Raw genomic sequence first — 27412 nt, forward strand, 5'->3', positions numbered from 1 at the left:
GAAATGTAATTGCCATTTTTCTTAACCCTTTTCAGCCAGAGAACACAGTGCCCCTTAGTGGCAAACCTACAGTGTGACACAGTTCTGGGCCTGATCAGTTTGGCATTACCCAGCGTGACTGTGGGCTGAGAGAAACAAAGCTGTTCAGATCCATACTGGGAAAGACAAACTTTTGCATGAAGCCTCTCCTGGACTGGCTTTAGCATTTGTGTTATTATTTTAGTCATAGTTCCCTGACTTCATTTACTGACTGTAAAAAGTTTTAAGAAGAGCAAAAGAGAGAGAGATGTGTATTAAACCAATGAGAAATAAAACTCTTTCCCCCTAAAAGAAGAGCATTAGACACAATACACAAGGACCAGTCACCCCCTCATTAACCTCTAAAAATGAGTCTTCCAGGCCAGGTTTGAAGATGTTTTCTCTCTAAATGGTGCCACGCAGCCCAATAGTTCATTGCTATTCTGATCAAACAATGACCCACATTAACACTTCTCTGGGGTCATTAGCATATTTATAAAAAAGTGGGGTGAACGAGTATTCCCCTCTCCGCTGCCCTTTGTGATATGTAGCTGTGGAGCAAAGGCTTGAGAGGAAAAAAGGAGTAATATTATTAACCAATGTTTCAGCTCCTCTATAAATATCAAAATGCCTGCACCAGCCTCAAGCGTGGAGACTACTGATTGGATTTGAATTGTAGAGAGATACAAGACAGCTTGGGCTCACGACATTTCTTTCTTGATGTGAGCGGCCTTAAACTAGTTAATGAAGACCGTGGGCTTAGGACCCAGGTCAGAAAAGCTTCCCTTCATTTAGAATTATACAGATTAGCAATTGAAGCAGAGACCCGTTCTCCCTTGGGAAGGACTTCTTTATGTTTTTTTCTTTTCTTTTTTTCTTATCTGGACAAGAGAGGACAATGTAACACCGAGGAAAACAACTGTTTCAAAGAATCAGGGTGTAGCATGGGCTTAACAGTTCAGCGATACTACAATATTTTCTGTGACTCCATATGTGTGCCATGTGGATATCATACATTTGCACGTATGTGTGATGCATAAATGCACATATAATTTTGACAGATAGGTTAGACATACACACTTATCTATATGGTGTGGAGATTTTAAGAATTGGTTACTAAGGTCTGGCAAAAGGAGTTAAGTCCATTCATATGAGACTCCAAGTTTGGATGCACAGCATTCACATAAAAACCAACCAACCTACCTGTGGCCTGTACCTGCCACTGTAGCCCTGAAAGGCAGTGACAGAAGGGTCACTGGTGGCCAACCAGCCTAGTTAGCTCCAGGTTCAGTGAGACATACGATCTTAAAGAAGGCGGAGGGTAGGGGTGTTGGCTCAGTGAGCAAAGCATTTGCTACTCAAGCTTGATGACCTGAATTTGACTCCCGAGAGCCACATAAAAGCAGGGTGTCCTAGCGCACATGTCTATCCCAGTATTCCTAGGGAGAGTTGAGAAGAGCAGAGAGTTGGTCAGAAGCTATGGGCTACCTAGCCTGGGGCATGCTGGGTAGTGGCAGAAAAGAGAGAAACCCTGCCTCAACATGGTGAGAGGCAAGAACTGATGTTCAAAGGTCCTCTGGCCTCCACATGCCCACGTTCTGAGGCATTCATACGTTCTCTCTCTATCCCTTACACGCGTGGCACACATATCCACTCAATTAAAATAAACACCTTTTAAGGGAACAGTGATTGAAGAGACACTGAATGCTATCTTTAATCTCCAAAGTCCACATGTGTGCATGTATACACAACATGTAAACATATCAATGCAGACACATACATACCCATACACACACACACACTCAGTTATTAGGAGGCTTACATAATATCAGTAAAAGTTCCATAGGATCAACTGGGTTGTGTTCTTAGTTCTAAATCCCACATCATTGGGCTTAGAGATGCACACATAGGCGGGTCTTTGATGTTAGTTAACTGCTGTGCTAAATGGAAACAAGTATTTATCATTAATTTTGAGGGGAAGAATCATTTTCCAGCATTAGTTTATTTCAAATGATAATATCAAAAATTTCAAAGTGACTTTGAAAGAAAATTCTTTGATATATCCACATAAGTTATTTTATTTTACTTCGGGCTGTGTGGGCCTCAGAAGATCCCCCTGGGTCTACTGGTGTGGAGGACATTAGCAGACAGCAGGCAATGTCCGTCTCATTTCTCTAAGTTTGAAAGCAGTTACTTGTGGGAAGAAAAGAGAAGATGAGAGCCCCCAGCTGTGGACGTTTGGAGAGAACAGAGAACTTGACAGGGCTTTATTTGATCAGCGGCTAACAACTGCAGACCAAAATTCAATAAACAAGCCAACATCTCTCTACAAAATCCTTATGCTACCATCAACATATTTCCTTCTAGAAAACATCCTTATGATTTATTCAATTATGAATGGATTCTTGCTGGAGAATCAGAGACAAGAATAATATTGCTATCAAGATACATTTTTCTGTCCTCTGAGTTGTAGGGGGAGGAGAAGATGGTCAGAATGAAGGTTCACAGTTATGAGCAAACTCCAAGTATTTAATTATCATACCTGCCATGTTTGATCTCATGCTTTGCAAAAGAAACTAGGTCAGAGAATTCCTCACATCTTCTCCTTGGGTGGTTATATCTATAGAGAATACAATGAACATGCAAACACTAATTCTTCAATCAGTAGATTCAGCGCTAACTTCATGTTCTGCTGAGTGTCTCAGAGCACGCAGCTCTCTTCAGACATCTGAAAAACCACTTTCCCCTCTCTTCCAAATTCATTTTCCTGTGTTTAAGAAAGACACCAGTGTTCTGGGGCAGGAGGGATGGCTCAATGGTTAGAAACGGTTGCTGTTCTTCCAGAGCCTCTGGATTTGGCTCCCAGAACCATCTCAGATGGTTCACAGCTACCTGAAACTCCAGTTCTCAGAGATGGGACACATGGCAACACAGACTAATGTAGGCACCTATACACAAACAAACAAATCTTTCAAAACAGGACGATATCAGAGGTAAGTTTAGGTTGTGGAAAAAAAACATCTATATTAGAGGGGCTTCTCCAGTGGCAGTACAAGTTCTATTGGTCTAGAATGATCCTTAAAATATGTCAACATATGTTAATGAAGTAGACAGGAACCACAGTGGGAACAAGGGCAGACAGATTGGGGGGCCCTAATCCACAGCCAGGTAGCCACTAAAAGTCAAGCTCCTTCCTTCCACATCGGCCATATATAGAATACAGCTCTTGTTTCCTCTTCCACTCATATTGGGGGCAAACTCTGATGGGTACAAAATGACCCTGCCAGGATGTCACCCAAACAAGCTGGTTGCTGGCCCACATGAGCCAGGGAAAAGGCAGGTAGAAGAAGAACACTGCCCTGGGGTAGGAAGGGGTAGGAAGAACACTTGCCATGCAAGAATGAAAAACTTTGAAACCAGGTGTGGCGGTGCCAATCTGGAACACTGTAGCTTTCCAGACACCAGCCGGACCCGGTCTCAGCAGAATAAGGCAAAGGTAGAGAGTGACAGACCAGACAGGATGGTGAGCAACCCCTCTGGGCTTTATACATGCCTTATTACATATTACACGCATGCAGGTATGCGGTCGTGCATGCACATACACGTGGGCTCACACACACACACGCACACACACACACACACACACACACACACACGCACAGGCATGTCCAAATAAATAAATTTCAACCTCATGACTAATGGAAAGTTACGCAAACCCAGGCCACTGGAGCAACCAGACCAAAGGCTTGTGTTTTGATTTGTTGAAAGGCAGCGCTATTCTCTTCTCTGCAACCTCCTTTCTCTTTCAAAGGCAGTTTTTACCTGTGATGTTCGTCCCCTCTACCTCCTGTTTTGTTTCTGTTATGGCAGAGGTGAAAGCTCCCTCTGACTAGCATCAGAAGCACACTTTGATGAAAGAGTAGTCAAGTCCTCAGGAAGGAGCATGAATTTTGAGAAAATACCACAACACTCCCTTCTGGAATTCTCTTGGTGTGTTAGCGATCTCTTCCAAACCCATGTCTTAGAAATTGCAGCTAAATTAGGCAGTAATAGAGATTTTATGCAAACCCTTAAATCCAAGGCCTGAGATCTTTTGCTTTATAAACTGTGGCTGTCACTGTCCTCATCCTGTATGACATTTACTGGACACTGTTTTATGTCATTTAAATATGGAAAACAATGTCTAGCTTACTTAGCTTACAGTATTAACTACTGAAGTTTGGAACTCTCAGGTAAATGGAACTGGCTATCACCCATTTAGGAAGAAGGCTTGTGGTTCTCCAAGGAGAAATGGAGGGAGTGGAGAACAGCGGCGTGGCCTGGACGAGCACCATGCTTGCTGCTTTCCTCATTGCTGTGACAAAGCACAAAATAGAGCAACTTCAGTTAGGAAGGGTGATGGCGGCTCACGGCGGCTACTCACCTGGGAGAACTCTTTCCCTTGGGTGGGGGAAGGCCTGGTACAGGAACGAGCTCATATCACATCGGTACTTGTGGAGCAGAGGGGAAGCACTCAGTGCTCAGTTGGGTTCCTCGGTTTCTCTTTTTTTCGGTCTAGGACTGCAGCCTCTGGGATGGTGTTGACCACACTCAGCCCGGGTTTTTCCTCTTCTCATGAAAGCTCCTTGGAAATACCCTCAGAGCTGCTGCCAACGGCATGTCTCCCAAGTGACTTCAAATCTAGCCAAACCGACATTGAAGATGAACCACCCCAGTTCCTGGTTCATAGATTTGCTGAGGAAACATTGATGTGCATAGTGGAACAAAGCCACGAGAGAGGAGGAGTTGCTGGTAAGGAGAGCTCCAGATACATTTCTGTCTAGTGTAGGTAGCAGGATCTCGGATACCACTTTCCTTCACTTCTAGCTGCCTTTCAACAAAGCTGGAAAATAATATTTAAAGCACATCCCTGGCCGTGCCTTTGTGGTTCAGGTTTTGATGGGAAGGTTCTTGAAATAGCTTCCTGATATGGACCACAGGCTTGCATTGTCAGCTTCCCAGGGCTGCTGGGTGCTGCAGGCGAAGACACTCACCTGGGAGAAGTCCAGCACAACACCCAGAACAGCACTGGTGGTCTGGCCGTGCCTTGTGGATTCGACCCCACCACAAACTGCAGTGGAATTCGGAAGCGATGTGATGTCTCTGCTCACTGCAGCTGTTTCTGGGCTGAGGGTCATAGAGAAGTCCAGCACAACAAGCCTGAAAGTTTGGATCAGTTTTAAAGAAATGTTTTAAAAATAGACAATTTTTAAAGTAAAGATGTGCACTTGATTACGAATGCTGCATCTCACGGAGCAATGTTACTTTCTCCAAAGGCCTTGAAAGCCGGTCATCCTGCCCCCAACTGCAAAAATCTATTCTCCAACATCATATAAATCCCATAAGCGTCACTTGAAACAATGCAGCTTTCCTTGCCTTCTTCAACTGAGCTTTGCTTTGTGTTATAACATTATGTAAATGAAAACGTAAATTGCCTTTAGACTGCCGGTGCTTCCAGTACAAAGGTACTTAAAGCTGTCAATGAACCATTTCCTTCACATAGATAGCTTTCTTCTAATGACTGCTTAACTTGAAAACACCACACCCATACAAACTGCTTCTTGCTCATCCTTTTTATTAAATAAATTGAATTTTCCTTATAATGTGTATGATCATTTATTTATGGACCCCAATTTTCCATTAAGGCAATCTCTCCCCCTCTCTCTTTTTTCACCTCTATAGATGCACACACATATGTATATATACACACATATATACACCTATGCAAATATATACCACAGTAAACATATACCACACACTACTACAATCACAAAAAGAATTTACATGGAAACCAACTTGGGAAGTCATTTTCCCTGTGTTTCTGCCAGCAGCTAGCTACAGAAAAAAAAATCATATGCTTGAACTATCTGATAAGTATTTGTATCTTTATGCTCTATATAAAACAAATCAAAGTCTGAGCAGTGGCTGGAAACTGACTGAGAACTTGGACTGGATAGAAGTCACTTCGATTAGACAGATACCTCTTATGGCAGAAAAATCAACCCTGTTTACAGAGAATTTCCTCCTCCTCTCCCTCCCTCCCCCTCCCTCTCCCACCCTCCCCCTCCCTCCCCCTCCCTCCCCCTCAGGGCTCAGTGACTGAAACCGGACAGAAGCCCTCCCCAGCTCCACCCACTCCATCGCTCATCTACAAAGTTATCTAAGAGCAAAGAAGTCAGCTCTCACCCAGCCACTCAGGGTCCCTAAACAAGCAGAAACACATTACCTTTGTCGGATTTAGCTGTTAGCCGTAAGTATTTAAGACCAATCTTACTGTGAGTGTAAACTCAATGATTCTTCCTCTCAATGCCATGTTCTGCATAAAATATATGAAAAGTTACGTACCATGCTTAAGAGTTCCAAGAGAACCCTTTTCTGCTTTTGAAGTAATTTCTATATTTTTCATCAAAAGCACTTAATATTAACCACCTGTACAAAAATATTACTAGACAAGAATTATTTGTTTTTCTAAAAGTTCTACATTTTAACTAGCAGGTATTTTATATTAAAAAGGGAGTTCCCATTGTGATTTTCCATGTACACACACACACACTTGTGTATATACCACACACACACACACACACACACAATTAAATCAAAGCACAGTAATTTTAGAGATATAGAAATTGTAAGGTTGCCAAGTGGCTGACTTTATGTGTCTCCTACATAGTAACTACCACTAAGCAAGTGGCTGACTTTATGCGTCTCCTACATAGTAACTACCACTCAGCAATTGGCAGCCGTAATAATTTGTGTTTCGATCCACATGGCTCCGGAAATTCACTTTATTAATTCCGGAGTTCCTTTTTAGTGGATCTTATGGATCGAGGAGGAGCCTTAGTCATCAAACGTGCAACGCTACTGATAAATAGGACAGTATTTCATTAGATGAAACCTTACCTTCAAATCAAGTCGTTTTCTGTGTTGTTTGTCAATAAAAGCCATTTACAAAACCCTCCGTCTGGCTGTATTATTGATCTGATTCCTAAACAGCAACTAATATGAACATTAATCTACAAATGACCATAATTCTAAGATATTTCTGACACACCAGGAGCAGTCCTGTTTACGGCAATGTATCAGAGTTGTGGGAAGAAACAGCCGTTTGTAGCTGAATGGATTTGTACAATTCAAAACTTCAAGTCCTTGAATTTGATACTAATGGAGGGGGTCTTTACCATCCTAATAAACCCTTATTTTCTAGAGAGATGATGGAAGATTTAAAGACTAAGATGCTCATGATGTCAGTAGGATTTTGATAGGAATGTTTTCTTCTCTATGTGGCCTTCACAGCATAATATGAAGATTATTTATCATAATAGAGCCTGGTGGAGGGAGCCTGGGCTTTCATTGGTGCATGTGAAAAGATCTACCTTAGTTCCTGGAGAATAGCAAGTCTCCCCACAGATATTTTCAGGGTGTTGACACTTGACCCTTGCATAGCTCCTCACTGCATCTCTCTATTAACATCTGGGTTTCAGAGCATGGACTTCCATAAAAGGTCATATCCGAGAATGATTCCATTTGGATTTCCTGGTGTCATCCAATATATTTGAAGGGATCTGCAACAGATAAAAATGTACATATACATGTAAATACACATACATATATATACATACACGTGTGTGTGTATGAGAGAGATATCTGTTTTATAATTATAATTATGTATATGCTGTACCATTCCAGGCTAGAGTCAATCCCATTGACAAAACAACTTTCAACACAACTTCTACCAACCTTACTCACTCACTCTTCCTGATTGTTCAGAAGATCTGACTTCAGGAGTAATTCCCTGCCCATGGAGTGTGCACTACCACACATATATATGCTGATGCATACGCTAATGTACTTGTACGCTCATATCCATGACTATCATATAGCTTGTTTCAAGACTCAATCAAAACTGTTTTAGTTTGGGGGGAACAATACATGGCAGGTGTCTGGTGGTTTCTCACTTGAAGTTTCAGAGGCAAGAAGAAGAAAAACCCTCTGCAAGGAGTCAAGAGAACCCATGGTCTACTGGGTTTGCTGAAGAAAAACCAAGGAAGAAGCCTTGGCAAACAGCAAGAACTGGAGTATAGCAGATGGAACCTCCTCTCTACGCATCCTCTCCTTTTCAAAACCTAAGAGAGACATGGCATCCAGCTGGTCAAAGATGTATCTGGAAGGCAACTGTGAAGTCTACGGGCAGTGTTAGCTTCCTGGACATGGTTGTCAACGTCTCCCTTCTTTGCTATAACATGTCTTCAGTAATGCCTGTGCTGGTCCGAGAAAGTCTGTAAGAATCCCAGAGAGCAGCACAGAAGTTGGGATCTCTGAGACAATGACATCACCTATCCCTGTCTGGATCTGACTGTGTAAGTCTCTATGACTAGTTCCTACACCCTCAGCCAAAATCAATTCCCAAATTGAGAAAACCATCAATATCACTAACTGTTGCAATAAACCGCTTGTTCATCCTGGCTGCCCAGAACCGAAATATTCACACAGAAACTGTATTAATTAAACCATTGCTTGGTCCATTAGCTCTAGCTTCTTATTGGCTAACTCTTACATCTTAATTTAACCCATTTCTATTAATCTGTATACATCATGAGGTCATGGCCTACCAGCAAAGCTTCAGCACATCTATCTCCAGTGGTGGATTCATGGTGTTCCCCGACTCCGCCCTTCTTTCTCCCAGCATTCAGTCCAGTCCTCCCCGCCTACCTAAGTTATAACCTATCAACAGGCCAAGGCACTATCTTTATTCATTAATGGTGATCACAGCACACAGAAGGAACTCCCACATCAACTAACTTCTTCCAAAGAGCCTCTGATATTTCTCCGCATTTGAGCCACTGCTAAGTGGATTTGTTTCTTCAGCTCATATGTACTTTGTAGTTTGAGGTCTAGGAACTGGCGATTCCTAAAATGAATACTCTTACAGAGAGCATTTGATATTTTAAACTTTGAGAAACCATTCCATTTTAGACACAGATTAGCTTTTGGGGGCTTGAATACAATAAGTAACAGTTGACCAACATTTCCTGCTTTCTTAGTGATATGTTAATATTATATTTGTGATGCGGGAGAATTGTCTGTATTCTGTCAATCATATTTTAATAAAACGCTGATTGGCCAGGCAGGCAGTATAGGTGGGAAAACCAGACAGGAAGTAGAGGTGATGCAATGAGAACAGGAGAATTCTGGGAAGCAAGGAGGTTCCTCTGTCATTCCTGTCCAGACCACCGAAGAGGCAACATGTAAGCTGTCACACTGAGAAAGGTACTGAGCCCATGTGGCTAACATAGATAAGAATAATGGGGTAACATAAGTTATAAGAGTTAACAAGAAGCCTGACCTAATGGACCAATCAGTTTATAATCTTATGGAGTCTTGTGCATGATTTTCTTTGGGCTTGCCAGTTGTGGGGTACTGGGCAGGACAGAAACCCCAACAAGCCGGCCGTCATGTTACATATTTGTGCTGAAGGAGATCGGAAAAGTACAGCTGCCTACAGAGAAGAAAAGAACCCAGAGCACCCTGGTGGCTTCCATCTGTAATCCCAGCACTGGGCATTCCGAGGTGGGGGGAGAGCCATGAGTTAAGGCCCATCTAGGTTATCTCAAAACATAAAACAAATGAAAAATGATCAATGATCAGATTAATACTATGAATCTGCCTGGATCCTATGTATGTGGTGTCTACAGGTTCTCAATAAGAAAAAAGTAGTTAAAAAAGAAACAATTACTGGAGGTGTTTATGAGTTGTAGAAGTTTCTTGGTAGAATTTTTGGGTCACTTATATAAACTATCACATCATCAACAAATAGTGAGAGTTTGACTTCTTTTCTGATTTGTATCCCTTTGATCTCCTTTTGTTGTCTTATTGCTCTAGCTAGAACCTCAAGTACTATATTTAATAGATATGGAGAGAGTGGACAACCTTGTCTTGTTCCTGATTTCAGTGGGGTCGCTGGGAGTTTCTCTCCATTTAGTTTGATATTGGCTGTTGGCTTGCTGTATATTGCCTTTGTTATGTTTAGGTTTGTTCCTTGTATCCCTGCTCTCTCCAAGACCTTTATCATGAAGAAATGTATCATAGTCAGAACCTAGAAACAACCTAAATGCTTCTTGACCAAAGAATTGATAATGAAAACGTGGTACATTTACACAATGGAGTACTACACAGCAGAAAAAAATGACATCTTGAAATTTGCAGGAAAATGAATAGATCTAGAAAACATTATATTGAGTGAGCTAACCCAGACCCAGAAAGACAAATATCATATGTACTCACTCATAAGTGGCTTTTAGACATAAAGCAAAGAAAAACCAGCCTACAATTCACAATCCCAGAGAACCTAGACAACAAAGAGGACCCTAAGAGAGACATACATGGATCTAATCTACATGGGAAGTAGAAAAAGACAAGATCTCCTGAGTAAATTGGGAGCATGGGGATCATGGGAGAGAGTAGAAGGAGAGGGAAGAGAAAGGGGGAGCAGAGAAAAATGTATAGCTCAATAAAAAAATTTAAAAAAGAAAAATAATAACAAATAAAAAGAATATATAACTACACTAAAAAAATTGAAACAATGCACCGGAAAGTTGACATATTTTGGGGCATATCATGGCCTGCTGTGCCTCCTGTATGAAACATAAAAATGATTTGTCTATTTTGTGGTCATTGTTTTGGAAAACAGTGGAATTCTGACATAAACACTAATTCCCATTTTGCTGCTCTGGAGGCTCTGACTGGACATTTTGCCAGTCACAAACAACTGTGGGGTGCTCTTCCCCACAGAGAATACTCTAGTAGGACATGAAGCAAAGCAAAGCATGAACCAGGGCCAATGTCTCCGCTCGTTGTTTTTAATTTGATTGTGTTTGTATTGGGAACATGTGTATCACGGCACATGTGTGGAGGTCAGAGGACAACATTTCTCCTTCTCCCATGTGAGGGTCCTGGGAATAAATTAGGTCATGAGGTTTGTCAGCAAATACTTTGACCTACTAAACCACTTCAATGGCCCAACATTAAGTCTTTCCTACCTTTCTTTCTTTTGTTTTCTTTCTTTCTTTCTTTCTTTCTTTCTTTCTTTCTTTCTTTCTTTCTTTCTTCCTTCCTTCCTTCCTTTCTTTCTTTCCTTCCTTCCTTCTTTCCTTCTTTTCTTTCTTTCTTCCTTCCTTTCCTTACTTTTCTCTCTTTTTAAAAATTTTTTTTTTAAGACAAAGTTTTCCTGTGTAGCCCTGGATGTTCTGGAACTCACTCTGTAGACCAGGCTGGCCTCAAACTCAGAGATCTGCCTGCCTCTGCCTCTTAAGTGCTGGGATTAAAGATGCGTGTCACCATCGCCCAGCCCAAATGTAAAGTCTTATCCATGTCCATCAGAGTTTCACAGTGACTTACATTGGAGCATTATTTTTCTGTCACTGTGTACTAATATTCTAAACTATTTTTCATTTTGAATCTGATCAGCATTCTTAGTGACATCATTTTCAGAAATCCAATTAAGCGCAAACATTTATCTGAGAGGTAGCAGTCAAGATAAACCTTGACATTTTAATAGGCTGATGAAATTATTGTTTCATTTTCTAGAACGTATACGTACAGCACATCCTGCAGTGGGCCTGCAGAGAGGAAACTAACACCACCATTCGAGGGAGTCACAGGCTAATATAGCCATTGCTGGTTATCCAGAGATCCAGCCTCCAAATCAACTCTACCTTCCACAGATATTACATGCATATTCAATGCATAAATTCATTTTAGGAATCACTATGCCCTCTGCGTGTGATTGGGGGTGGACATGCACATGTGTACATGTATATGTAGAGACCAGAGGTCAACTTCAGGTGTCTTCTCCTCAGAAACTACTCACCTTCTTTTCAAGGCATGGTATGTCACTTGACCCAAGGTTTGCTGACTAGGCTAGACTGGCTGGCCAGCAAACCCCATGGCTACCATGCCTGGCTATTTATGTGGGTGCTGATAATACAATTCATGTCCTGCTTATATAATAAGTACTTTACCAGCTGATCTATCTCCTAGTCCTAGAACACTACTTTAAGTGACAGTCAAGGGACTCACAGGTCTGGGAATGATGCTTACAGTGTCTTTAATAGTTTTTGATAAAAGCCACCATGGGCACATACATGTGAGAACACAAATCACAGGGGGTCAGACATTTCAGTTGGACATTTTAAAAAATTCTGTCATTTGATAATTATTATTCTATTTCTGCTATAGTACATAATGCTACATCTATTCTTATAAAAAGCTGTCACTTCTGCCAAACATGGAAGCTAGAAAAGCAGTGGGAATACAATTTCTTATCTTTACATTGTAAGTCAGGATGCTGTACAAGGAGTTAGGGCTCACAGAGACACTTTATTATTCTAATGTTTTATCCCCATTTGTCAAAATAGCTTATCTGAGCCACAAGGGGAAAACCCTTGTGCTTCCAAGACCTCATGACTAAGCTGTTACAGATCAAGCAGCTTTGGATTTCTGATTATTCTAAGATAGGTCTTAACAAAATGTGGATATTGTTTTGCTACTCAATCATGCAGTATTCACATGCCTCAATAATAGTCTAGACTATGTTATGAAAAATGGTGAGAATACTTTAAATATAAAACTCAAAATATGTATTTTGATGAAATGTTAACTTTTGACTTTTGAGTTTTTTGAGTATCTTGATTGATCTTAAAAATTCAATAACATTGAATATTTAACTACCCTATTGGGATGTTTATTAAGAACTGCATCAAATGAAGGAAGAAAAAGACAATGAAGCATAAATATACACCATGTGAATTGTGAAACAACAAAGTCAAGTGTTTTCATTTTAATTCTTTCAAGACATGGCTTTTCTATATAGCCCTGGCTATCCTGAAACTCTGTAGACAAGGCTAGCCTTGAAGTGACAGAGATCCACCTGCCTCTGCCTCCCGAGTGCTGGGATTTAAGGTCTGTGCCACCACTACCCGACAAGTGTTTTCATTTTTAAAAATAAATAATCAAGGCCACTCAAAGATGGTTTCATGGGGAACACAGATGTAAACGTGAATAGATGGTTAAGATATCAGAGGGAATTCTGGGAAGGCCCACACAGGAGAAGGAGAAGGTCAGTAGGGACACTCAGCATGTAGACAATCAGGCCAGCAATGAGTCCACTCTGGTGGGCAGATCACATCTACTAATCACCAGACACATGTTTTTAACATAAAAAGAGAGGTATGGAGTCCTCCCAACACCACGCTGGACAGCCTGAGAGTGCAGGATTATTACTCCTAAAAACAAGTGTCCCCTTAGAGGTGATAGTCAGGCTGAGTAGAGCAGCTGGAACGAGAGATGGCGAAGGGCGCGAGTGGGCATCAGCGGTGTCCCAGCCGGTCAAGTGGGCGTCAGTGGTGTCCCAGCTGGGCGAAGGGCACGAGTGGGCGTCAGCGGTGTCCCAGCCGGTCAAGTGGGCGTCAGTGGTGTCCCAGCCGGTCAAGTTGACATTTCCTCATTTAGGAATTGCAGTTATTTCTGCAGAGGTGATTGTCATGTGACGAGTTTATCTGTTTGAGAGTTACTCAAAGGCAGCATCAAGGTTCTGAGAAGTTCTGAGGACACCACCAGTCCATCATCCTAACAAATCCAAATAAACAGAATCTGGGGAGTGCTCCAAAGTCCAAACTTTGAATACTTATTAAATACCCAATGCAAAAGCAGGCATCATTCTATCTTTATCATTGGAGGAGACGGGTAAAGTCCCTTTGATCATTAAACTTACATTTTGCTGGAGGGAGATGAGCATTAAACAATGTGTGGATTGCTAATATCTCAAGTCATGGGCTGAGGAGGCCTGGCTCTTCTGTGCAGAAACACAAAATAAGGGTGAACCAATGAGGGAGCCAACGTGTGATCCAGGTTGTATCCATGTGCCTGACTTGTGGAAAAGGAGGTCAAAGAATCCAGTAGCCCTGAAGTGCACTGAGCAAGAGACAGAATGTTAGAAAATAAGACACGGTGCTTGTTGTGTGGCTGGAATGGAGCTTGCCAACTGTGTGGGATTTCATAAGCCAGGAATATAAATTTGGATTTGGTTTTGAGTGTGTTGGATAACCACTGGAGATTTCTGAGCCAAGATAGGAAAGGGAAGTTATTTGCTTGGTATAACCACTCCTTACCCTCCCACACACATTCCCTAGGTTCTGGAAACAGGTCCCAAGTACATCATACAGAGAAAGTGAAAACAGAGAAATTGGCAACCGCTGCTTCTCGTGGTTTGCGGCTGAAGGATGGAAATAGCTAAATCCAATCTGCTATCGCTCGAGTGAAGTCTGGCTAGGAGGTCTTGGGGCTGTCTGACGGAGGACTCCGGTTTGACAATTCATCATGGAGATGAAGCCTGCCTCTCTGTTAGAGCGTGGTGCTGGGCAGGGATGGAGTACAGGGACTCTGGGCTGACGATGAAGAGTAGGCAACACTATGTTGTTTATCATGATAGAGATGGGCAAGTTCCACTAACCAAGTGGTTGACTGCAAGATGCAAGGCTCGGCTATCTTGAAGGAACTTAACCCAGGATGGCAGCCTTGTGACTTGAGCAAGATTCTTTGGGTTTTCCCTGTATGTTTCACTTTTTGATACAAGGCCATCTGTGGCAGAGACATCCCACATCAGGGAATTTGGTAATGTGAAGAACCACTTGGGGACTTTCCAAGGGAAGCATGCTTGTTTAAGAGAGCTTTATCTGACACCCAGAGGTCCACAGTGACCAGTAGTGGCTGCCAATGAGTGACACAGGAGGAAGCACATTACATAAAGAGTAATTGGTAATAAAGATCAAAGAGGAGGGGAAATACAAGCTATGATCAGACAATCAGGTGTCGGCCTACGAAACAGTAGAAGATCTGGGTAAACATGAGCTTAATATTTTGCTAGCTATGGAATGAATCTTATAAAAGGTGATCATGAAAATTAGTTACCCAAATGAGACTCATTAACTAGAAATAATTTGAAAGTCATAAGAAAACCATATCTGAAGCTGTAAAGGGATCTATTGAAAGTTTCTCTTCTCTATGTCTGACTTTGGGCATCTTACAGACTGGTTCTGTAAACTGACATAGTGAAAGCAGGGTAAGGATGATGGCAGTAGACACGGGGAAGACCGTGTATGGAAAACTGGCTCGGAAGCAGTCAACTGACCTTGATGGTGAATGACCTTGGTGCTAAAAATAACCAAGTCAGCTCCACAATGTGGCTGAGCAGGTGAAATCTCCACCAACCTGGATTTGATTTCTGCAGCTCACATGCTAGAAGAGAGGGCTGGCTTTGGCAAGCCATGCTTTGCCCTCGGCATGTGTGCTGTGGCAGGTGCATGCTCAGCCTCCACCGCACAGAACAAAGTGATAACATAATTTAAAAGGGAGTTTAAGTGGAGGTACAAGGGGGGGGGGTGTTTCTCCTGGACACTTAGGCTAACAAAACCCTCTGTCAAATACAGGGTATCTCTTTTCAAATCATTGGCCATGGGGTCTCATAGCCCCCCCCCCCCCGCCATGATAGGCTATTGCCTTTGCTCTTGGTTACCTCTAGAACTTGGTGATGTGAACTTATTGCTGAAGACACCACATACTTGAGTCACAGGAAGTGGAGATGTTGAGTTGGCACTGACCTGGAGTTTTATTCTTCCTGGCCAGCTTTCATACCGCTGGAAGGTTCTATGAATGTTTCCATGGGAGAAATGCCATCAATGGTCTTGCCCAGCTGTGAATTCTGGCTACAATAATGACAAGATACATCCACTGGTGAAGTTGTGGCTTCCGTATTATGGGATTAAAGAGCCAATCACACTCTGAATGGATTTAAAGTCCATTACACAAGAATGAACTGTGAATTGAGTCAGAACTGATGACTGGCTAGGTCAGATGGTTTGGGAAGAACCTAATACTATCATTCTGCTAAGTGGGCAAACTAATAAACTGGCTCCTAAGTTCTTCTGATCATAGATCAGTGTGTCTCCCAGTCCTTATCAGAAAAGCTTCTTCTCCCAGTAGATGGTAATTAATACAGAGATCCATGTGTGGTTACCATAAAGAGAATAAGGAGACTGTGGAATACTCAAGTCTAAATGAGACATCTATCTGATCATATCATCTTTCCCCCAAGCCTCAGAGATTAGCCGAGGAGAGAGGATAGGAATATTATAGGATCCAGAAGTAGTGAATGAATGTCTATAATAAAATACTAATTATTGGATATGATAAGGCCATGGCACATATTAACTCATAGTGGTTGTGACTATATACGTGACCTATACAGGAAGAAGCCTACCAAATTTCAAGGTAGGATTGACAAGGCAGGTACTCAAGAAGTCCTAACCCTAACTGAGAAGCTTGTGGCAGTTGATGGATGCTGGGGAAGAGAGGAAGCATCTTCAGGGATGCAGCCCCTACAAGGCCATCAATGCTTTATTAGAGACCCATGCACATAAAGGCAACACTACATAGATTCAGGAGGTTTTTAAAAAAGAGAGTGATCATGAAGTTTGGAGAAAAAAGTGGTAGTGGAGGGAACAGGAAGGATAGAGGAGTCACTGGAGGAGAGGAAATAGTGGGGTGGACTGGATCCAAAAAAATGGACATAATAAAAACTCAATGAAAAATTAAATTGTAACAGGAAGGCTGCCTGTTTGTCCTGGCTGCCCAGAACCAAAATAATTACACAGAAACCGTATTCATTAAAACACTGCTTGGCCCATTAGCTCTAGCTTCTTATAGGGTAACCTTTATATTAATTTAACCCATTTCTATTAATCTGTATATCACCACATGGCTGTGGCTTACCAGGAAAGATTCAGCATGTCTTATTCTGGTGGGTCCATGGTGTCTCGCCCTGACCCTGCCCTTCTTCTTCCCAGCATTCAGTTCTGTCTTCCCTGCCTACCTAAGTTTTGCCCTATCAACAGGCCAACACAGTTTCTTTATTCATTTACACCAATCACAACACACAGAGAGGAATCCCACATTGTTAAATAGATGAAAATGGTCACCTATATGAACTTTAATATGTGGAATGGTGGTGCATTTACAGGAAAAGATGATCAGAATGGTGAGAACCAACTTTTGGTTTCAGGTTACAGAAGTGATAAGAGACTTCACAAGAGAAAATCAGCAGGCAATCGGATGCATAGGCATAGTTCAGGGACACACCTGGGTCAGGGGCCATGGAGGCGTCACAGCTGAAATGCTGAGAGAGTTCACATTCTCTGTGTAGGGAGCGCACCTTTCTGTTGACGACACCCAGAGTTAATGAGGGTGCTTGCAAAGGAACCCAAGAAAAGGGTTTCAGAGAACTAGGAAAAGAGAGAATCTACCGGCCCCGAGAATGAGAAGGAAGGGCTGGAGGTACAAAGACCACCTTAGTGACTGCATCACTTCTGTGCAGGCTATGAGAGGTGGAGAAATTGGGGGCATTTGGGAAGGAGAAGAGGGCACTGGCACATGGTGGTGACAGAGCTTCTGGAGTAGGTTTTGAAAGCCACTATGGTCACAGGACACAGAGTTCTGCCCCAGTACTGAGCCGACAGCAGATCTTCTGTGTGAAAAGCCTTCCCCATCCAAAAGATTCCAAAAGAAATTCCAGGCCTAATGAAAAGTAATTTTCAACTGTCCATATTAGCAAGCTAGGGAATTTAGAGCCGTGATTCTCAGCCTGGAGTTGGGACCCCTTTGGTAAGCCTCTGCCTCCAAAAATATTTACATTATGATTCATAACAATAGCAAAACTAGTTAGGAAGTAACAATGATTAATATTGGGGGAGGGGTCACCGCAACATGAGGAACGATATGAAGGGGTCACAGCATTAGAAAGGTTTAGGGATATGTGATGGAAACACAATTTAATAGCTTGAATGTTATAGCTTGATAGTTTCCTTATTGAAGTAACTAAAAACATCAGTGTGATACATATCACATATATGTTTATAAAATCACGAATTACTAACTTCAGTGCAGGCTCTGAGTCACTGAAAAGATCAGAGAGAGAAAGATCTCTGATAGAGGAGAGACTCTGACATCTAATGACTCAGTATTAAAACCTAGGAGCTCCCTAGTTTCTCCTCAAACATAAGGGAAAGAAAGGAGAAATTTGTTATCTGAGGCTTTGACCTCTCATACCAGACTCATCTCTGAGTTAAGTCATTTGAAAATACACTGGGTTTTATGCACAATACTCATGGTTTAACTACCCTTTGGAAAAATCCAACCTACCTTGCTTCTATAGCAACAATTTCTGAAACGTTGCTTTATAAAAATATTATGGGCACCATTCAGTCTCTCTAGGCAAACTTGAAAACAATTATTTTGTAAGCATTCCAAGGACTTTATACCTCAGACCTGCATCAGTAATTCAGCCCCAAACCAATGCGGTCTCAATTAAAGGCAATAAAAGACTCGATCAGGACTCTCTCTTGACTTTCCCTGGGGCTCCATGCCTGGAAATCATAGGCTTCGGAGCACTGGCAGGACAGGATGAAACCTCTTCCGTATGTCTCTCTTTCAGCTTTTGTTTTATGGACACAGCAGATGCAAACTTGCGAGCAGCCCAGCACCCAGTGACGCTGTCGGTTGGAGTGTTTGTCATATTTCAATCAAAGCAGGAGCCAGCCTGTTCTCTTGGCCCAGCACCGTCACTACAGTCTCAAGGACCAGAATTAATGAATTAGCTATTGATTAAACTCCACTCTAGCAAATCCACCAAGGCAAATAAATGAACTACTCAGGGCACGTGTAGGCCATGGCCAGACATGTCTGGGGTATCGATCAGTAGTTAGTATTCTTTGGGGACACCGGAGCAGCCGATGGTAAGATGACAGGAAGGGGACATGCGGGATGGAAACAGCCTGCTTCTAAAGGGACACATCCTGCAACCACCATGGTCCTTATCTCTTTCTGCATGCGTGTGCACCTCTGGGTTACACGGAGCGTGGGGGATATGACAAGAGCTCACGCTGCAGATGATGTAGTCAAAATCTGGGCCTACGTTAAGGTCAAAGACAAGGATGAGCTCATGCACTCCAGACGGCTAATCAAACAGGCTCATGTGATAGCTACATGTTTAGAGTATAACAAACTTAAATTTTGCTGACATTGCATTTTATCAAAGAATAAACATCAAAAAAAATCCATTGAAAATGTATGCCTTATAAGAAGCCAAGTTATTGGCAATGTTCTGGAAGTAAAGTCAAACTACTGCTACTTTTCTGAGTGAATTTCACATTTGGTTTTTACATATCGCTAACATAAAAGATATTTAAAAAGCCCCAAAACATAATTAACAAGCATTCACTGTCAGAAGTTTAGTGAAGTCACACAGACAATGCTATGCACACAGGAGGCTCTCTGCCTTGGTGCTGGAAGGCTTGCACTGATGGCTTGGCAGCTTGTGCCCACTCCTTGCAGCCCTGCCTTTGGGAACTGGTATTCTGCCACAATGGCTCATTTTAAGAAAGGAAATATTTTACATGCCAACATTTGGTTGAGAATGGTGTCTATCAATTTTTTTTATTAGATCTCTGGCTGAAAGGGGGAAAGAAGCAAAAGTAAATCAGCCAAAGTCATTGCAATAAAGAAAAATCTGATGTGTGTGTGGGGCATCCCGTGCTGACCAGCGTGGAGTAAGGCTGCTGTAGCCGTTCTTGCTCAAATAGCAAGGTGGGAAAGTCTGCACACAGCACTGTCTGAGGACTCTGGGACGGAACCAGGGCAGGGGCACCATGAACGGCGTTACGTCATGAAGAACAGTTGTCAGAGGATGCCTCACCCATCTTTATTCCCTTTCACATTTAACCCGGGGTGGGGGGGGATGCTCCAGGGTGGAACAGAGATTGGCAATTTCCTCCTATCGTTTTTTGGCCAGAGTGTGCAGAGGGAGGGAAACATAGAGTGTGTGGGGGCAAATTCCCATTCTGTTTCCTTCCTGTCCTTTTTCTTCTTGGCCCTGCCTGAAGGATGAAGCTTGTCAGACGTACCATGACGTTAGCCAATGGGAATCAGAAAGACCAAGAACAGCTCATTTTTTTCTTCAGAGGAACCAGAAAAAGGAGCCCTGCCGTCCAGAGAATAAATACAGGGAACAGAGAATCTTTGCTGTTTTCTATATTTCTCTTTCCTCCTCATTGCCTCCCAAGTAGCTTCAGCTGTGATAACTGTGAAGAATCTGGAAGACACAAGGCCCCAGAGAAAATAACATTTTAGCCAAAGGTCCAGAACAGGAAATACAAGGGACTAGAAAGCTGGAAAAGATGGAAGACCCCTTGATTTCAGAAGCAAAATAATACAAGCTCAGAATCAGCTCCAAGTGGCATGTCCCTGACTGTTCCACCCACAAGGAAACACTTCAGCACGTGAGCCTTTTTCCTTTGGCCCAGCCAAGTCCTGAGTAAGCCATGGGGGAGTGTGTGCATTCGACAGAGGTGACGAAGCCCTGCAAAACTTGAGGAGAAACAAACTGGAGGCTAACTTACTAAACAAGAGACAGAAAAAACTTCACCGGACTCCTAACCAGTGGCCAAACACAGGTAAAACAGAGTGATTCATCTTCAGAGGCTGTGAACAAAGTTATCCTACCACAACCTAGTATTTAAAAATGATCCCAGGAAACAATCCCATCATTCAAAGCGATGCTAATGAAATCTGGGATGGTTATATAAACACCAGGTAATGTAGACATAAGAATAAGGAAATTATGAGAGCTGGTAAGGGATAGACCACACACGGAGAGTAGGGTCAGTTTATCATGTCCATAAGCTGCAATGTGCACATATGTACTTGGTAACAGCACATCAAATGCATAAGGCAAAAATGATGTATTTGTCCCCATCTCTCACCTCAAAAATACAGGTGGTAGTTTATTTTTAGAGCCAAACATGAATGGCCATGTGCTGAGAACACATAGATTACCCCAAACTCCCTGTTCCAATGTGCCCATAGTTGACTGAAGTTCCCATCAGTTGACAGACTTATAGAAAGGTCACTGTACCGTGTGGCTTCTTTCCAGGAGTTTCCCTTCATACATCTAAAGAAGCAATGGATTCATCCACAGATCACATGTAGAGACATCAGATCTCCTCTGCCAATAACTGACAGAGCAACTCAGCGGGTCAATAAGTTTATAGATAATCCACACATCGCCATGACTCCACCTTGTTTACAAACACACTGACCAAAGCGCACACTCCTGCTCTTCAAGACAGACTCTGTTCTGCACCCTGAAGCAAACCTCAGCTACAAACCCATGAGAAATAAACTGAAAATTCCATACAAAGTATCTGAAAAAAAATTCTAAATATTTGTGAATTAAGTCAATTCCCTGTGAGTAATCTACAGGCCAAGAAGGTTCAATGGTCAGTAAAAAGTACTTTGAGCAAATGTAAGTGCAGCATTTCACGATGTGTGGCACCTAAATCAGGGCTGAGAGGAAAACTCAAAGCCATGGGCTTTCGACTTCATCTTACACAAGCAAAGTAAGCTACTCTCTCTGAGGAAGCACGAAGGCAAGAAGGAAGAGGAAAGCAGTAAAGGGCAGAATTATCTGGAGTAGCAAACAGAAAGTAATATTTAAGAAATCAGTGAGGATTCTTCCCCACTCTGCAGGCTGCCTCTGCACGCGGATGATGGTGTCTTTGCTGTGCAGGTGGACTGCAGGCTCCATGAGCTCCCATTTATCAGCGGTCGCTCTAGATGCCTGAGCTGTAGGGGTCCTGTTCAGAACGTCTTCTCCTGTGGCAGCAAATTTACATGGATTCCCTTCTTCCTACCTCTGTTAAATTGAGAATATCAGGCCTTAGGCTGAGGGGCTTGGTCCATTTGGAGTTGAGTTTCATGCAGGGTGAGCCATGAGGCTCTACTCTCCACATGCAGCGCTTTCCCATTTGGCCAGCATCACCTCTTGAAGATGCCATCTTTTCTCTGGTCTGTATAATTGCCTCTGTCAAAAATCAGGTGGCAATAGGTTTATGTACTTAGCTGCGGGTCCTCAGAGCTAGTTCTTCGATCCAGGTGTCTGTTTCTAAGTCAATTATCCTGTTTTTCTCCTTTCTCATTACTACAGCTCTGTGGTCTAACTTGAAATCGGGATGGTATACCTGCAGCAGGTGGCTTTCATTTTTAATAGTCCAGGGATGTTTGGGCCAGACTTGTTTTTTTTTTTATTTTTCAAAAAGAAATTTAACATTATCCTTTCCAATTTCTCTGTGTAGAATTGTGTTGGGATTGATAGGAACTGTGTTGGATCTGTAAGATTGCTTTCTGCAGGATGGCCATTTTCACAGCCTCACTCCTACAACGAGTGTAGTGTATAGCAGGAGACAGCGCTCAGCACAGAGACCATAAGCTTTCAAACTGTAGAGAAGGGACCATGGAGCACTAAGTTCTAAATGACATCTGTCACTTCCTTAGCCCCTGCCCAAGACTCAGGGACTGCTGTGGAAGAGGGGTTGGAGAGATCTAGGAACCAGAGGCAGTGGCTGGCTGACTGACTGCCTAAAGGAAACAGCATTCTCCAGACAGCGCAGGGTGCTTAGACACAGGAGCCCACAGTGGTGCTGCCAGCATGCACGAGACCTGCTCAAGCTCCAGCCAATAATTCTTAGTGTGAAGAGGGAAGCACGAAGTCTGAGCTCAAGCTGATGAACCATTGGCAAAGAGAGCTACTAGGAGTCAGTTTTCTTAAGGGGTGTGGCCTCCAGTAGCCAACCACGTCTTCGTAGAGAGCTACACTACCGAATACACTGGCATGGAACAGCTTGGGCATAAAGTTGGGTGTGTAGGAAAGCGGGGAAGTTTGGGGAAGGGGTTGACTATGATCAAAATACATTGTATGAAATTCTCAAAGAACTAACAAAAACCAGAAAAACATTTTTTTATCTACTAAATTAAAGACCTCTAAGATTCTACCATGGAAGCAAATCAATCAGTACACTGGAAATGGCATTCTGCTCATAATGCTGTCAAATGGTTTGAAAAGGACCAACTCTGCATATTCAAGGTTAAAATCAAAAAGCTCAGCTGAAAAGAAGCATCTAGAAAAACTCCAAATTATTAAGGAAATTGCATTTCAAGTTAAAGGTCTTTCTCCAAGGAAAATTACAGGTAAAAGTGGGTTTCATTGGTGAATTCTATCAACATTTAAAAATGCATAAAATAATGTCTACAAAGTAAAGAAAGGAGTAGCTCTCCTTCTGTAGGGACAGAATCATCATGACGGTCAAGGTCAAGCATGGTAAAGGCATTGCTAGAAGCAAAGGCAGAGTGGAAGCAGTTCTATGAGAACAGGTGGATGCATCTGCAGATTACAGCAAGCAGCTCCCAGCTACATGTAAAGAGGAGACCACATGGCAACCACGCAGGACTTACCCAGAGAGAGCAGACTGGTTCATAGCTTTTAAATCAACACATAATTAATCTTCCAAAAATATAAGATGTAGGAAACCATGTGACATATTTATAATAAATTTCAGAAAATGAGAAATAAAAGATAATTCTTCAACCTGATAGAAGGCTTTCTCTCTAAACTTCATAGGTGACAAACATCCTCACTAATGGTAAAGGGCTGAAAGCGTCCTTATGTTTGTTTTGTAGATCCATGTAGAATTCAGCAACCTACAACAAAGTGCCCAAGACTCATAATAAATTTAGCAAGGTTGCTGAGCCGAGTTTTATTATATCAAAATCAATGGTCTTTCTACATGCCAATAACAAACAATTAAATTTTAATTTATTTAAAGGAACATTAATAATTGTACCCCTAAAAGGAAACAATTAGGTACAAATCTAATAAAATACCTTTACTACTGTGTATTGAGCTCTATCAAATGTTGATGAGATAAATGTATCAAGCACATAAGCAATTTACTGCGCCTAATACATGAAAGATCAGATACTATTGAGACACAAATTCTGCTCCAAGTGACTCACAGAGTCAATGCAGTCCTGATTAAAACCACAGAGATTTTTGTAGATATTAATAAACTGTTTCCAAAATCTATATGGAAAAGTAAGGGAAGAGAAAAGCCAAAACAAGCTTTAGGAAGCTCAGATGGAAGACCGGGCTGTATGTTTTCACAGGGCGCTGTGCATCTGGGACAATCAGCAGTCCTCCATGCTGGTGATCTCACAGGCACATTGGTAAATTCAGCAGAAAATATAAAAGTGCCCCATTCTAAAGTTTTCAGTATAAAAAAAATAGTCACTGTATTAAAATGAGTTGGAACTACAAAATACTTATTATAAAACAACATGAAATAAAAATAACACTAACTTGTCCCACACATCAGTTTAATTAGCGCAGATGTAAATTCAAAATATAATCAGACAAATGTTCTAGAAGAAGAAGGATAGGAGGAATATAATACTTATTTTAGGAGATTTTTTTTCTCTTCTCACCTCTAGTCAAGATCTCACATAGCCTAAGATGGTCTTGAATTCCTATGTAATAGAGAAGCAACTCCTAAGCTTAGGTAAAGTGGAGTTCTTGTGTTTAACATCAAATGTACAAAGCCAAATCCACTGAAATGTAAGTTTTTTGTTCTGTAAAAGATACAACCGAACTGATAAGAACAGATACTACACTTGATCTTAGCCAAAAGTCCAAGAAGCAATGGCTCAGCAGTTAAAAAGGAGCACTGGCTGCTCTTCCAGAGGTCCTGAGTTCAATTCTCAGCAGCCACATTGTGGCTCACAACCATCTATAACGAGATCTGTTGCCTTCTCCTGGTGTGCAGGCATACCTGCAGGCAGAACACTATATACATAGCAGACAAATTAAAAAAAATACATGGTTAAATGAATTGAGAAGAAAAGTTATCTGGCCTGGCATGGTGACTCACACCTCTAGTCCTAGCACTTGGGAGGCTGAAACAGGAGGATCAGGTTTTCCTAGGTGTGGTAGTTTTAATAGTAGTGGCCCTTTTGGCTAGGGAGTGATATGCCTGAGAGGAATCAGGAGGTGTGTCCTTATTGGAGGAAGCACATCACTGTGGGGTAGACTTTAGGGTTTCAAATGCTCAACCCAGTTCCAGCGTTTCTGTCCTCCTCTCTTCCTGCTGCCTGCTGATCAGATGTAGAACTCTCAGCTTCAGCATTATGTCTGTCTGCGCACTGCCATGCTCCCCACCATAGTGATAATAGACTAAACCTCTGAAACAGTGAGCCGGTCCCAGTTAAATGTTGTCCTTTGTAAAAATTGCTGTTGTCATGGTGTCTCTTCACAGCAGTAGGACACTGACGAAGACACTGCTACACAGGAAGTTTGAGGCTAGTCAGACCTACAAGACCACATGAAACCCTGGTTTCAGAACAGAACAAAATAAAAAAAAAACCTCAAACTTTAAGACAAGCCATAGACTGGAAAAAATTGCAAGTTATTAGACATAAATAATTCTCAAATATATATGTACATAAACATGAAAATCTTCACAAATCTAACAAGAAAACAATGAATCCAATCAAACCAGCCAAAGCTTTGAAGGGACTTTCCTCGACTAGATAATTGACAAATCACACACAAAAAAGCCAGTCTTGTCAGTCATTATGGAATTACAAATCATAATTTTATCACTACATACCTCTTAAAATAGTGGAAAATAAAGAGGAAAAAGACCCCAAATATGAGACTTTCTAGTGAAAGCATGAGATGACTTCCCCAAAATGTGTAATGATAATGAGGGGCGAAAGACGCTGTGGACACTTTGTCAGTCCTTTGGCTGTGTCCGTTGACTCAGCAGCATCATGGATTCATTCTGCAAACCAGTAACTATGGTTCCTAGATTTTTTCTTAACATCTTTCTTTATTTCTTCTTCTCTTTAATGGGATGCTGGTTATTAATACTTGTATCTCTCTGGGGCATTCTAAGTTACTCACCTTTCCTGTTTTTTTTTCTTTTTGCATTTTGTCTTCTTGCATTTTCAGAGACATTATCTCAAAATCTCTCCCAAAGTTTCAACTCAACATTCACCCTTCTAACACCCACTAAGTCCCTTCTTCTTCCGTTAATTGTTTCTTTTATTCTTCTTGTATCCTGATTTTGATTCCTTTATAGAGATCTCCTTTAGATAAGAGGTTTTCTGCACATACACTGGTTTTGAGTATATCGAATAATTTTGTTTATCTTGTCCCTTTTGTCCAACTCGAAGAGTAGCACACCCACCTATAGAAAGCTGGCTTGAGGCTTCACAGATTTCACAGATGGCTGCTCAGCACACTTTCCCATTGGTAGTCTAGAGTGCAAACTATTATTTATTTCTCTTGGAAGATCGCATATTCTACCATACAGAAGGATTTTATGTTATGTGATTCACTGTTTTCCAGATAATAGCTAGCAGTTTCTTATAAGGAGGCCTTTCTGATTGACTACTTGACTTAGAGAGCATATCTAGAGTGATATAGATATGAATAATTTGCATTGGTATGGATTTTAAGGTCAATTTTGTTATATGTATATATATTTCTGATCTTGATTGAGGTATTGTGATGTATAGTTCTTTTAAAAATGCAATGTATAATTAAAATATAGGTTGTTAAATGATAATCATCTATAATCAAGTTTGTAGTCATGTTAGTTAGACTTTCTAGATGTGCATAGATATATTTCAGATAGGCATTCTTCATATCTTTCCAAGACTACAGAATATGGCATTTAATGTTTTAATAACTTAGGGCTTTTCAGGACAATGAGACACATTGGCTATTGGCAGCACCAGCTACTTCAAGAGGAAGATGGGCATTGAAGAGGCTCCTTATGGAGTTTGATAGCCATTTGGGCAAGAAACTGCTCTTACCTGGCCTATTGTATAAACTGGACACAAAGAACCTGCAGAGAGAGGACTGCTGAACTTGACTAAAGGTGAGATGATCTTTCGGGGTTCCTGATTCATGAAAGAGTCTGCGAGACATTCTGCAGGACACAGCAGATAGTGACTGAACTGCCTTTGAAATTTCCTGCTTCATGGAAATGTCTCTGGATACTATGGGCCTGTAGGCTGAAGATGGATGCCCCAACGGTACAGGGGAACTTTGGATGACTGTCCAGGCAGCAAGATGTCTCTGTCATTTCTAGAGTTTTGGAAGTTGCTTACTTCTTGTTTACTTAGGTAATATTATATCTTTCTGGAGTCTTTGATGGAGTTGAAGAATGGTTAGTTATAGTTATAGTTTTTCATTATTATGATAAAGATAAAATAGATATAAATATTATTACTGTAATTCTAACTCAATAACTGTTTAGTTATATGTAATTTTACTATGTTAAAGTGAAAGCCTTTCTTTTTTGTTTAAACAGAAAAAGGGGAAATGATGTAGGTGGGCCTTCTATGTGTT

General features: G+C 41.6%; 1 protein-coding gene and 1 pseudogene across 1 annotated transcript in view; both read right to left on the reverse strand.

Annotated features, from left to right (window-relative positions):
* Positions 1–27412, reverse strand: part of Ush2a (usherin) — a 683507-nt gene that overhangs the window by 159193 nt on the left and 496902 nt on the right. The window contains 4 exon segments of the mRNA XM_087905997.1: positions 5052–5217; positions 7431–7491; positions 7493–7545; positions 7547–7619. Of these exon segments, the coding sequence (XP_087762123.1) occupies positions 5052–5217; positions 7431–7491; positions 7493–7545; positions 7547–7619 (353 nt within the window).
* On the reverse strand, positions 24533–24696 carry LOC125403899 (U2 spliceosomal RNA; annotated as a pseudogene).

This window comes from Myodes glareolus, chromosome 5, assembly GCF_982192425.1.
Source record: "Myodes glareolus chromosome 5, mMyoGla1.1, whole genome shotgun sequence".
NCBI lineage: Eukaryota > Metazoa > Chordata > Mammalia > Rodentia > Cricetidae > Myodes > Myodes glareolus.